The following is a 14,624-nucleotide window of genomic DNA, read 5'->3' as shown; positions in this document are numbered from 1 at the left end:
CGCTCTCGCTCAGCAGCAGCAGCAAGCAGCTGCCACAGCACCACCACACAACGACCAATGATTATTTCATTTCCCCCGTCCGATGCCTTGCAGTGTTTTCCTTTGGTACCCCCGTCATATGACTCTATTTTCATGGTCTGAAAGCCTGTCAGCTTCCAGCCGAGCAACCACACTCGTCATCACATGACCCCCCCCCCGCCCCTTCTCTCTCTTTAGCATTCCAATAATATTTTACAGTCTTGATTTTTACCATTGTATGACGGTCACAGGTGTTAAGGCATAGATTAAAGATAATGGCCCTAGCAGATGTTGTCAATGATTGTTAAATTGGTAATACGGGATATATAATAATAATAATAATAATAATTAAAGAAAAATGCTAATCTCTCAAGACACATTCAGAGCAAATTCAAAGGAACGCCCCCAGATTGAGAGAATATATATTCGGACAATGGACAGGGGCAGTAAAGAAGGGTTACCAAGTTTCAGTGGCGTTTTAATTAAGTGCCAATTAAGGCAAGTACATTATTATCCCTGGGAATCCATGACCAATCTAAAATAGATTGGTATTGAATTGGTCATGGATTTCAAATTGGACAAACTATTGGTCATTACATTATTCACCTAATGACAAATAGTTTGTGCTGAGGTGCGCTGAACCATTTGCAGCATTCATTTACTACCCATTTGAACCTATTGGCTGAAGCCCAGAGTTGTACGATTTGAACTCTGGTTGTGTTATGCCCTCTGCTGTTGTGATGTAGTCAACAGGGTGTTGAAATGGAAGTATTTTCCTTGGAGCAATGTGGATTCCATGCAAAGGAACTTTCTTTGAAACCCCCCCGGCTTTTCAAGTGGCCATGACTCATCATGAGGCCTGATTGTGGATCATTTTCTCTGTTACAAACACAGCCCCCTGCCCTATTTTTTCTCCATTTCCCGCTATCACGAGAATATCACATGTAGTAGTGTGTCATGTATACAAACACAAAATTAGGCAACACAGAAGATAACACTTAATGACATGAAAATAAAGATGACATTTACATGGAATTGGAGAGGGAAACATGATAATCATCTATTTATTTTGGTCAATCAATGACATTTATACAATACTCATACAGATAGATCTCTCTTTTTGACATAAAATATTCACAACATGAAACAAGTAACAACACATTCACACAAACATTTTGTATCTTTGTTACACAATGTCTCCCATGGCAAAACACTACCCCAGAAAACACATACCAGATGTGGTTGGTGTGGGCAAAACAACCAGATGTACCGTTAAACCATTATGGAAGATGTAGCTATCAATGTGCACAATCACATACGCAGAATGACTATAAATACAATTTTCAAAACAAAGTAAATCCAAATTGATAAGGTTTCAGAATTCAATTCAGGTCATAGTAAAAGTTAATACTTTTTGGAGATGTTATTATTTTTCAATAACTGTAAACAAAAAATAACATCAAAGTAATTAACATCATGAATGTAATTGCTGTGCCTTGTCCTGTGTCCTGTTTGTCAAAGTGGCAGATTATTGTTTATGTGCACCAGAAGGAATGAGCATGCAGATCTGAGGAGCCAGACCTGACAAGTGGAGTGGGGGGGAACACCACAAATGAGGAGAGAGAACATTTCACAGGGAAAACACAAGTTAATCGACACTCAACATAATCACAAAATTGTGAAGGTATTAAACTTTGAAATCCAACAGGTTGCAATCAATCTTGTAGTAGACGTAAGGATAATACTCCTGCTGGCTCAGGTTTAAGCCTGGGATGTCCATCGCCGACTAGAAAAGAAAGAAAACAGAAAAGAAAAGACATTTATTAATAATAATTAATTTCATTATAATGTATTGAAAAGTTATTCCATTCTAGTGAGGATCAGCAACACAGGTGACAGCAGTATACAGGTACAGTACACCCACCTGCTCATTGTTTTGCTGTAACCTCGCCTACCAGGCTTTCTCCCAGGAGAGAGCCTGGTGTTCGTTCACAACAGACCGTTTGGTTTCCGCCTAAAGCGCGGAAACCACTAGAAGAAGCGGCGTCGCTTTGATTTAGTTCCCCCCGTTTGTTTCCCCAATCCCTTTTAAAATGCTGGAGTAGCCTACGTAGTCTTGCCAGTCGCTACGAGTTGGATTAAAAGATGCACATACCAAACGAATTTTTCGAAAGCAAAACTACGCCTCATCAAGGTGTTTATTAGGTCGGCCCTAAAAGTATATCCTTGGGTGCAGGGGAATATTTTGGGTTAAAACTGAATCCGGTTGATAGTTCCGGCCAAAATGTAGTCCGTCTAAGACTACAACATGACGTAAAGTGGTTTCCGCTCCCGACCGGATCAAACCCCGTAAAGTGAAGTGATCCCAGACTAGTTTTGCTGTATATCAAAGACTGCCACCCCTCTGTGCCACTTTGGAGTCTCCTAGTTTATAACCAAGAAATGCTCAAGTAGCCTGATCTCAGACTCAGCTCACGCAGTAGTCTGAAACTGTGCCCTATTCTGAGCGATTTACGGAGGAGGGACTTTTTTGCGAGCGTGCAGCTGCAGCCGCACGTCCGCGCGCGAGTGATCGCGATGCACGGTGATTGAGACGCATGGTGGACACGATGCATGGTCGCGGAGTGTGTGTGTGATTGTGTGTGTGTCTCTGTCTGTGCCAGTGACTGCTTCCACACAGAACTGCGACCAGAAACATGTAATCAACATTAACAGCTTGGTGAGCGCACGCATGTGTGTGTGTGCCTTTCTCAGCCTGCCTGTGTGTGAACTTCGTTTGAATCGTTTCAACTGCTGCGCGGATTGGATATTCGTTAGACCCACCCCCACCCCCCAGTTGGACGGGCCGAAAATAATCCCGATTCATGTACTCAGCTCCAGACCAGAGAAAGAGTCCACTCTGAGAGTGGGCGGGGTCTATGGTCTGGAAGCAGGCTAATGCTCAAGTGGAACTCATGAAGATTGTGAAAGTCCTGTTGATATTGTAGTGTTGTACTGTAACTCATAATGTTGTGGTGTTTTGTATATGTTCTTTGATTTAAGTTGCTTCTATGTTGACCAGTGACCACACATCTATTTAGGCCTCACACTTCTTCTGTGTGCGTAACAGACACGGAAGGTCGGAAGGCAAATCAGAGGCAGGTTTGAATGGAAAAGTCCCGGAAAAGACGCGTTGTGATTGACCAGTAGTTTTTTTTGAGTGGCAGCTGGTGGCAGCCTGCCCTCGACACTTCCGCTTTTCTGCTTATCAAGTTGGACGGGTCGCTCCAATCAACTGCAGCGGCATCTAGCTTTTTATATCTGTGGGTGACCCAGCTGAAGTTAGCCACACCCACAGTGTTGGGTGTATGGTAAAAGGGGAGGGGATGATTTTGTGATGTCGTTAAATCAATGTTTTTCGATCTGGCCTTTTGACTCGAGACGAGGCTTTCAGCTTTCAGGAAGAAACCAAAGATACACAGGGAAGGCAAATATGACATTATAACCCCACCCGGTGGTCTATTAGAGTAATGTTAACTCCATAGACACATGCAAAAAAGTACATAACTAAGGCACCACCTCTTTAAGTCTTGTTTGGAGAAGTTCAATTTGACTATGTTTCAATCTTGCTGCTATCTGCTGGTCAGAAATCACTTATTGCAGCTCTACAATACTCCTCTGAATCTAATTTAAATTCTACAATCCGGGCATTTAGTCTTGTGAAGCCAGATGATCAGAGACATCCTGCTGATGGGGAATCTGGGGAATTCTAAATTCAATGTATGGGCCTAAACATTAGTTTTAGCCCAATCAATAATGTAGATGTCGCCAGACGTATCAGTAAGCGGACAGCTCTGATCATCCGGCTACACAAGACTACAATTCCTATAACAAACTATGCAAACAACGCCCTCATTGCTGTGACAAGGCAGGTGTGCCAACAACGATGTGTTGATGCTCGTGAGGAGCGTAGAGGTCCTGTGAACAAGGGCTTGCACAGAGCAGCCGCTGTACATCGTCTGAGTTGACAAGCCGTGGTGGATGGAATAGGTTATCACCGGTTTCCAAATTGCACATACTGTAGTATTTAGGCTACACTCACATCAATGATGGCTGCCGCACTGCTGTCCAGATGCTTGTACAGGTCATTCAAGACCTCCCTTAGCTTCTTCATGGTCTTCTTTGTGGGTTGCAGGAGCATGGCCTGGAAGTTCACTGGTAAACCATACCTGATGGAACAGCATAAAACATCAATCCACTTGTCACAGCCTTATCTACAGGAACAACCTACACAAAGCACTGATGCATCCCTACCAACACAATCATTTCAATTGCTCTTATTAGAGGCAACTAAGTATGTGTTTAACTCAATGACTACTAACATTGTTTTTTGACTTTGGTCATTCCCTGCCTTGCTTTGTTGTTTTTCGTCACAGCATATCCATCGTAAGTAAATCCAAAACGATTGTGCACAATCCACACGCACGCACGCCGCGCCTTGTCGTCTGAGAAAATAGTCTGGCAGTCTGTGGCATTTAGTTGGCACAGACTAAGCACAAACTAGTTGGCCAAAAGAACATTGTTGTGTGCGCTGATCTCTGTGTGCCAGTGTGTTGCCAGGTCTACTTATAATTATAAGCGACTTTGGGCTTGTTTTCCTGTATAGTCGCTTGTAAATATTTATAGTTGTGGGTTGCTTTTGTTTGGGCTTGTTTCTGAAGTGTAGTTGCTTTTTTAGGCTTGCTTTCAAGATTATTGATTGAAAATAACTGATGTACCGTAATAAGGCTCAAATGGTTAAACTGGTCGCTTCTTTTGGTCTTTTGGCAGCAGTCGGCAGCAGACGCTTTCCGACTTCTTCCACCGCTGCGTCGGGCTGAAGTCGGTGCAGTGGAGAACTGCCTTTAAACCGTCGAAGACTCCACCTCACCCCTTAGTACTCCTCTATCCTTGTATCTCTTCTTATCACATTTCTTCATTAGATGCCAAATGTATAATTATATATTGTCAGCCTTTTTTTTCCACCAATGCTAGCCTTTTCTATGCAGATATGTTTTGAGTATTTTCTTCATGACCACAAATGTTAGGAATATTGTTAGCTAGCATGTCATCTAAACAGATGCTAGGTTTGATGCTTACCTGGTATCCCAGTGTCTCGGGGCACTATGTTGTTCTTTTACCTTTTACCTTGTTGTTGACTAGGGTTTATGTATAATCTGATCTTGCATTTCTAAGTCACTGGATAAGAGCGTCTGCTAAATGCCTTAACTGTAAATGATTCATCATTAATCATATAAAGGCTATGAATGGGCAATGAAAAGTAAAGTAAGATGTTATTACCTTAAAACAGACTCCACAAAGACCCTTAGTGCCTTGATGTGGATCCATGCGATGAAGGCCTCACTGAAGTTCACTTTAAGCCATCGGACAAGTGGTCCCTAAAGATGGGAAATGCATTTAGGATTTATTTAGAAAGAACCTCTCTTTATTCCAACATTCCAAACTACGGCCATGTCACTATCTATTCACAGCTTTTGCCATATAGGCCTACTGTATCTTCATAGATCTGTTATTTTTCATTAATTTATTTTAAGATTCTACTAATTTACATTTTCTTCAGTCAAATGTTGCAGAACATCCCTGAATAAATAAGTCGGCTAAACATCTTTACAGGGTTAAGACATAGCCATTATCTCCAGTGCATATTTTCAGGTAGACTTTTCAAACCAATCCTCACTTTAAAATGCAACCATAACGTAGCAATACCCAAGTCTCTACAAGCTGATTTTAATACAATGTCAAGTACTATACCATGATGAGTCATAGTCAATTAGCTTAGCCTTAACATGCCTGGCCAAAAATCCTTTAACTGTCCTCTAAAACTGTATAAAAAGATTAACTAAATACCCCTCACACAATGTAACCCTGTCACACTTACAAACTGTTTCTTTTTGTCTGTAGAAAGCCGTGTCATCTCCTCCTTGTCTGCCTTCATCTCCTCTTCATTGTACTGAAAGTCTCTCACCGTGAATCTGTAAATGAGAATGGGAATAATATGGAGATAGCAAAGTTCAGCTTCTATTAGAATCTGAAAATACATCTATTCTGGGTGCGTTCGGAAATGCGCACTCAACGCACTGGTGTACCATGTTGTCGTTCGTTTATTCGGTGCACTCAGTGCGGTGTCGTTTGGAAATCCAGTGCACTGCGCACCGGGTGTGCTGAGTGCATACACTCAACGACCCTACTCAGATGATGGGTTTTGGCGGTGTGGTGTGTCAGTGCAGTGTTTTTATTGGTTGGTTTTCATGGCCATGTCTCGAGCGCTTCTCAGCTTCAGAACAATGGAGGAAATGATCGCAAAACCATTTGCGGCTTGATAGATCTTTTGGGGTTTATTGTTACACACGCATCAACGTGTAAACTAACATTTCCAAACGCACCCTCTGTTTTAAACACCATTACTAGACACTGATTAGTTTTTTGGCCCCAGTGCATATTACAATAATCTAATGTGCAATATAAAACTGAAATCCATGGAGCTGGATTATTATAGATTATTTTAAAATAATGTAAAGTATACTATACTATATATGCATGTAAACTCTGATATATTGTATTGACATTCTACAATGTTGTGTTGTTAAGTTTTCCATTAGGTCAACAAGGAGCATGGTGTCTCTTACTTGTTTTCTCTGGCCTTGTGTCTGAAGTCATCAATGGCCTTTCTGAAGAGTGTCACACTGAACAGTCCACTATCATTGTCCTCAAATAGGAGACTGGATGAAAATAGTCATAAATATAGTTGCATTATTGATAAAACATAACAGTCAAATTCATAGGCATAGCCAATTACCCTTATGGGTAACGCTTTACTTTACAGTACAGTAATTACCAGGTAATTACTAGATAATAACCAGTAGTTACTGGTAACATTCACCTTTGATTAGTCATTCAAAAAGTTGCCTATATTTCAGTATCCTCCTAACAGATCCAAACAAATGAAGGGTAATCTCTCTCAAATGATTAGTTGCAGCCAGGCCAACAGAGATGAGGTTAGATGACAAAGAAAATATTGAAAATAAAACATCTATAAACGTTTTTTTAATATGTTTTTTTGATGTATTTATTAGATCCCCATTAGCTTACTGTACAGTCACAGCAGCTACTCTTTCTGGGGTCTCAAGTAGTGGGTCTTAATTGTACCATTAGTACCAGGAATATATTAACTGGAACCCTAGTACACAGTAATAGAACTTAAAAAATGTTTTGAGAATTAAAATAATTGTGAGTATAGTATACTATAGGGTAGAAAAAAAAACATTCCAGATAAATAAACGACTAAAAAGTAAATCAAATTAATATAATTTGGTGCAAATGATAACATTTGGTAGAGATTTAACTGATAGATTTGATTAGCTTTTCATTTTGAAAGACAATTGTGTATTTCATTTTCTCAATAAAGGTCACAGGTGACTCCTTACACCAGAGGTTCTCAACCTTTTCTGGCTGTGACCCCCAAAATAATCATATTTGAACTGGGGACCCCCACCCTGCACAAGCACTTGGAATTGTAGGAGTTGGAATTACATTTAGTTTGACTCGATCTATACCATTGTGAAAATAGCCGATCTACATGCTCACAACGCCTCGCGTTGCGAGGCGTTGTGAGCATGTAGATCTGCTATTTTCACAATTTCTGCCTCTAATATTTGACAATTTGACTCATGTTTGACCAGAGGTACCAAAAAGGTCACTTTAGATACCCTGTATACACTTATACTGTATGTTGGTCTGTTTACTGTTGAGTGAGAAAACAATGTTAACATTTAGCTAAACACCTGGGGACCCCCCAAAATAATTTGGGGACCGACCCACAGGTTGAGAACCACTGCCTTACACAACTTACACAACGCAAATAAAAGTAAGTATCAACCTGTACAGTATGAACGAGGCATCACTGAATGAATAGACTGATGTGAAATATTTGCCAAAACCATTTTCCAGATTGTTTATTCATTGAATCCCTTGTGGAACTTACTTTGTGGATCTGGGCACCACCATCTCTGCAAGTGTTTCATATGTTTTCTGCCAGTCCCCATATCCTGGCCTTAAAAACACAAAGGAAGATTGCAGAAGATTTTACTACTCAGCATTTACATGCTTCGAGGTGTTGCAATTGGCGGTCCTTTGCATGCACCACTGACAACAACACTCACTTTGGAACAACAACCAGCATGGTGATGAGGTACTCAGAGTCAAGTATAAAGTCTTCCTTCTTGACAATGTCAGCCAGACTCCTTGTTAACAGGCTCCCCCTAGCGGTAGAAAACAATATTGTAAGAATACATGTCAGCATCACTGGCCAGCTTAACATTTTGGAGTATGTTGTTCATTACTAAACTAGTTTGTTATTCTAACAACCAACAATCAATCAATGCTCTTATTGTAGCGCTTATTAGTCATCAACAAAGCAAGGGAGCGAAAGCTTTAGCACTTTAAGGGGAGAAATAGTTCAGATTTATCAACCTTATAGTTTCACTCAGAGCAACAGATAGATGGAACAGCTGCAGCAGGGACTGAGGAAAATAATAAAAGTTTGTCCTCCATCACAAATGTTGCACATGAAGCTGTAGTGTAATATGATTAGGAAATGTCACTGTGCCTCAAGATGAGTGGCAAATTGAATCAAAATTAAGAAACACCAGTTTTGTCTGTAATCCTTTGTAGTTAGTTTTACACAAGCCGCAGACACACACACACACACACACACACACACACACACACACACACACACACACACACACACACGCACACGCACACGCACACGCACACACACACACACACACACACACACACACACAGAAAGTGTCCTGAAACATCCAGCCTTTCAAGGTTTCATAATTCATACCATGCATAAAAGACAGTAATTATTCAAGCCCCTGTTCACTTTCCCAAATAGATTTTACCAATTGGTCCATAGATTTTAAATGACCATGGCCCTCTAGTCTAGTCCCAAGCTTGTATTAATTTGTCATACTACAGACAGATGCAGGACAAAATACAAAGTACTCACGCATTCTTCCTTTCCAGGTTTTGAAGGTTTCCTTTAAGGTTGTTATAAGCTGATGCTCTGGCCTTCAGGTCATTGTCAATCTGGGTTACTTGCTGCCAAAAATAAGGTGACTTGATTAAAGGAACACATTGACATAACTTAAAACCTTTTACAAAACTATCCAAGGCCTGGGGCCCCATTTCACAAAACCTAGATAGCAGATTAAGCTGTGATTTACCACTTATCCTGGCTACGTTTATACATTACTCGATTTCATGAAATCAAAGTGATCTAGCAGCCAGCTTAACTTAGCCAGTTATCATGTTAATGTGGTTACTGTTATTATTTAAACTGTGGCTATATATTTTTGTTGAATTATTGACTAGACAATGTTGATTCTTTAGGCCATAAATCTATCCTGAGGAATTACATTTTGTTGGTGCAAAATTGATTGTGCGGAGATACCAATAGTCTGTGTAGCTGCATCGTGTGATCTATTGAAATAGATTTTTATGAAACTATAAGAGCTCCAAACAACTTTACAATGTGAAGTACATTTACCCATTCACACACAGATGGCAGAGGAAACCAACCTGGTCACCTAGGAGCAATACACTAACCCAGGGTGGAGCCACTGCCGCCCCAGCGTATAATTCACCATACACAACCAAAGGTATAGTTTTGGGCTATCTAACATTCAGTCTATCTTTACACATTCAGTCTAACTCTAATTATTTGTTATTGTTATATATTTTCTTTAGTTCCTTTAGCACATCTCCTTTTCAGAATCCTCGTTCTACCTCCTCTACCTGGTTTGGCCTAAGTGTACAACCATATAAGGCAGGATGCACTGACTTAAGTCCTGGATGTCTTAATTCTGCATTTTGAGATGGGCCCCAGATTTCAAAGTACTAAATATTGGTCCAATTAAATGACACGCATACCTTTGAGATGATTTCAGAGATGTTTTTGAGTGACTGTTTGATGGGATATTTTGCCATGTCCCACTGGAACCTTGTGATATAGGTTACAAGATCAACTGGAAAAGACAACAAAACATGCAAACTGTTAAAACTGTATACCATACTACAATGCTTGCATCTACAACTAAAATATCACATTGCTATCTGGCCCCCTCAAAATAACATCACTTTAATCTGCATATTGTGTTTGAATATTATAATTGTAATAGTAAGCATGTATTACATATTATAATTCATACACAACCAAAGACAAAGTCATATCCACTAGAATGAAACATTGCCATATGAAGGTGTTGTATGATGAAAATAGCCGATCCACAAGCTCACAAGTTTGAGTTTTTAGATTTAATTTTTTTTTTCACCTGTCATTCCAAAAATAGGAACACCAGGTTGAAATTGCTTAAGTACAATACTTAATTTAAAGATATTTGATGATAATCTTGAATAGTTTTTTTTTTACTGAATAAGGGAAAGACATTTTTAACTATCATTCTACCTCCATTGGCCAGCAGGTTCTCCTGTACTTTGTCTCGGCTGTCCTCCAACACGTCGGCCATGTACTGAGCAACCTTCTTCACCACACTGTGAACAGCCAGGGCACATCAAAACACTCCAACATAGCACAAACCATACAAGAGTACACAAACGAGCACTCACACACACGCACACGCACACACACTGAACAGCCAGGAAGGTAGCCAATCATTGCAAGACCCCCCCCCCCCCCCGCACACGCACACGCACACGCACACGCACGCACACACACACACACACACACACACACACACACACACACACACACACACACACACACACACACAAGAATACAAACACATACACTGAGCAGCCACACAGTCGTTCTCAGTACAAAGCAAACACACACTCAAAGGCTCGCAAACATGCACAACTCACATGAACCCTCACACGCACTCATCAAAAGGACTCGCACATTGCTGCCGAGGGAATTCATTTATATATCATACTTTCATAGTTCCACATTTTCAGGACAGCACACTGTTCAGCGCAGCAAAGCAGAACTGTACCTACACTGACAAAGCAAGGGAAATATGTATTTGATGTTTTCCGCATGCCACAATTTATGCAAACAGTATGACTAGGTGAATATTAGGCATGAGTCTGGCACAGTTTAAACATGATTGTGTTTAATTTACGAGAAGGAATTAAATAAGTCCAGAATAGTGTACAAACGAAGGGCAATAAAAAAGTGTGGATCTAATTTAGGACACTTACTGTAGCCCATCCACAGATTCTGAACAAGGCACTTTCAAAAACAACTTGGCTAACTGTGAAGTGAAACCATGTTGTAATATTGGCCTTTCTCACAGTCTCTGAAATGCCCACAGAGGAAGCAAAGCCGGGTATAGCCAGTCAGTGACTATGTGTGAGTTTTGGACGTTAGCTTTTTCCAAAAGATTATAAATAACTTCTTCAAACACACCAGCGGCACGTAAGTCATCAGGCTTACTTATGACTAAAGAAAGAGATGCTAGTGTCTCACCCAACTGTAAATTGCTAAAATTGCAGAAAGGCCAAGAGGCCCAGTCCTGTGTGAAATTCCTCATTGTAATAAGGTAGAGGGGAAACGATTAGGGAACAGTACGGCTACACAGATTATAGTAGGCATCTTTTTGTTAGACCAATACATTTTTTTATATATCTATTAAAAATGTATGTTCTCAAATAGAAACTTAAATCAAATCTAAGTTTTTCCAATTGATTTCGAGGGGCTTTTTAATATAAAATATTGAATGTCTCTAGGACAAGGACAACATTAGACCCTAAAATCTAGCATTCGTTGGTAACTATAAAACTAGTTAAAACTGTGGCATACCTTTCAACAAAGGAGTCTAGCTTGGCCAGCTCATCTGACAGTCCCACCAAGACATCTAGTGTCCCCACCTGTTTTGAGCACAAAATTCATACACATCAGCACTTTTGGATCACAAATCCAGAGATTGGGCTCTTTTTGAATTCATTCAGGCGGTGTTTAAACAGTGACATCTGGGGTTTAAATCCTCCCGCAGTGACATCCAGGGGCCATATGTGCTTAGGATGGCGCCTCTTTTGTTGGGAGCCCCTCATGCGTTGCTAACAGTTCCAGGGGAACATTACAGCCCCATGTGGCAGACAGGTCAGTGGGGTTGCTTCACCTTGCAGCACAGGGGGAAAGGCCAATACAGCCTAGCTGAGCAACTAAACAGATGAAAGCATCGCCATAACCACCATATCAGGATGCAAGCGTCACATTTCTTTAAAAACGACTTCCCATTCACACAGTCAGCCTACTCTTGACGGTGGAATCGTGAAGGTGAGTGGTTAACTGGATAAAGCATTTGGACCCTAATTCAAAAACCTTTATGAGGACTATTTGGTTTATTACATTTACATCATTCATATTACATAGTAATAGCAGTAGAAAGTATCTATATCTTAGGTGAGAAAAAAAACTATTTTCTAATAAGCTACATAAATTTGTGTTAACCTTGAGGTCTGGGATGTTGAACTTGTTGTTGGTGGACAAGTTGTTGGTGCGCGTGGTGGCCACCATCATGTTGTCCCATGTCTGCTGGCAGGTCTTCTCTCCAGGCGCTGAGATCAACCAGAACTCTGTCATGGTTACAGTAGCTCTCAACTACGAATTGAAATACTGGCACAAGAAAAGCAGGATTTGAAACAAGTACAACTAACTAACTGCTGAGCTCTCAAAAGTTCAAATGAAGTAACCATAAAATCAGCGAAGCCATTAACCATCTTGTGGTGGTCGCAGATTAATATTCATATAGTGTTAATCATGCATGAACCCGAGACAATATGTCATGATGCTTCTGGCAACAGTATCGATAACAATACCCATTCTGTGTAACATTAAATCATTATGAGGTTTGGCTAATACCTCCGTGTGTAATGTTATGATATTATATAGGCTATCATAGGTAGATATACGCGGCACTTATGCGCTCAATACAACTAGAACTGGCAAAACAGTATTGTAACACAACAGCCATCAAGGATTAGCTGACGTTAGCTTGTTAGCTTCGCTAGAAATATTAACATGGGGTGGTTACTGTTGTTTAACAACCTTGTACTTACCAGGATATAAACACTGCTGCGACAATTCTGCACGGAATTATATTATTATGCCGTTTGTTATGGTGTGATCGTTTTCATAGTTGCCATTCAGTACAGTGAGGTCTCCTGACTGACAGCAGCATCATCAGTCAGCTGATCTGCCAGTAACAGGAAGCAGTGGTGTAAAGTAAATTAGGCTACATTTACAATGTTTAGGTATTTGTACCTAAACATTGTATAGTAAATGTAGCCTAATTTACTTTGGTAAATAGCCGAAATACATGCGACGCATCGTGAGCTTGTAGATCTGCTATTTTCAAAAGATTTATACAATTTGAAAACTTGACATTTCTGCATAATATAAAGTACGTTTACTTTTGACACAATAAGTACATGTGTGTGTGTGTGTGTGTGTGTGTGTGTGTGTGTGTGTGTCTCTCTCTCTCTCTCTCTCTCTCTCTCTCTCTCTCTCTCTCTCTCTCTCTCTCTCTCTCTCTCTCTCTCCCCCCTTCTTTTTTTCCCCTCAAGTTATTTTGATTACTGGACTTTTACTTGTGAGAGTATTTCTACCTAGCGGTGTTGATATTTTTACTTAGGTAAGAAAGAAATGTGAGTACTTTTTTTCACGCTTTTTTTCCCACTACTGACAGGAAGGCCTGTAGCTTTGCTCACTGGAAAAATCTCACATAGCGACAATCTCTGGTGGGGGTGGGGATTGCAGCACACATAAGCACAGTTGCCTGGTCTGCAGTCTGCTCAGCACTGCTCTGACTGCCATGGGGCACTTTTGACAGAAAAATATTTATATTCAATGGACAAGACATTGAATAATATACTAACATTTGTATGTAGCAGCTGTGTGAATATAATGAATAGGGGGTAATCTTTCTCCTATCAATCAATTCGGATAAAACTGCAGTGGATTTTACACTTCCTGAACTCGAGAGACATGGACCTCCACCCTGATTTTGAGTGGCAGTCCGTTGTTTTATCAACATTCCATTAGCATTATTTCCCTATTACAGAAGGACACAGACAGTCTTGAATGCCCAGTCAGCAGCAGGAGGCATTTGTGTTTCTAAATTTGGAAACGCCAGGTCCAGGTTTCCTGACTCTGGGTGTCTCCTACACAGAATTCTAGGAAAACGCCCCCAAAGGGACATGTTTATAGTTCAGTGGGTCTGGGGTTCATTGTTTGGGACACAATGCTTGGTCTGCCTGGAGCCGACCCTAGAGATCAAACATCAGGGTGAGTTTGCCCATGGCTGGAAATGGGCCATGTCTGCTGCTTGGGACGTTATCAGGCCACAATCAGACACAGAGCACACTGCCTATTGAGACAGTCTGCTGGTAAATCTGTTTAATTAGCTATAACGAGTGGAATAGTGGGCAAGTAAGTTGTTTTCATTCTTCTGTATCAAATATGACAGCCTGGGACTGGAGTTTAAACCTGATGGATGCAATCCCCTAGCTCTGACCCAACCGCCTAAAAGTTAACA

General features: G+C 40.6%; 1 protein-coding gene across 2 annotated transcripts; it reads right to left on the bottom strand.

Annotated features, from left to right (window-relative positions):
• Positions 1-1,109: 1,109 nt before the first annotated feature.
• atp6v1c1a (ATPase H+ transporting V1 subunit C1a) lies at positions 1,110-13,267 on the bottom strand. 2 transcript variants are annotated; one of them, XM_080752785.1, is made up of 13 exons: positions 13,147-13,267; positions 12,539-12,703; positions 11,888-11,955; positions 10,532-10,617; positions 9,997-10,091; positions 9,074-9,165; positions 8,217-8,315; positions 8,039-8,107; positions 6,684-6,776; positions 5,936-6,029; positions 5,338-5,435; positions 4,100-4,226; positions 1,110-1,804 (listed from the first exon to the last, which is right to left on the bottom strand). In XM_080752785.1, the coding sequence occupies exons 2-13, from the start codon at positions 12,668-12,670 to the stop codon at positions 1,706-1,708; spliced, it is 1,152 nt and encodes a 383-aa protein (XP_080608911.1). In that variant the 5' UTR covers positions 12,671-12,703; positions 13,147-13,267; the 3' UTR covers positions 1,110-1,705. The 2 variants fall into 2 exon arrangements, with proteins under 2 accessions (XP_080608911.1, XP_080608912.1); XM_080752786.1 differs by having other exon boundaries at positions 12,539-12,663; positions 13,147-13,209.
• Between the last annotated feature and the right edge of the window lie 1,357 nt (positions 13,268-14,624).

This window comes from Nannobrachium achirus (genome assembly GCF_963921795.1).
Source record: "Nannobrachium achirus genome assembly, chromosome: 2".
Lineage (NCBI taxonomy): Eukaryota > Metazoa > Chordata > Actinopteri > Myctophiformes > Myctophidae > Nannobrachium > Nannobrachium achirus.
This window is presented reverse-complemented; position numbering and strand designations above follow the sequence as displayed.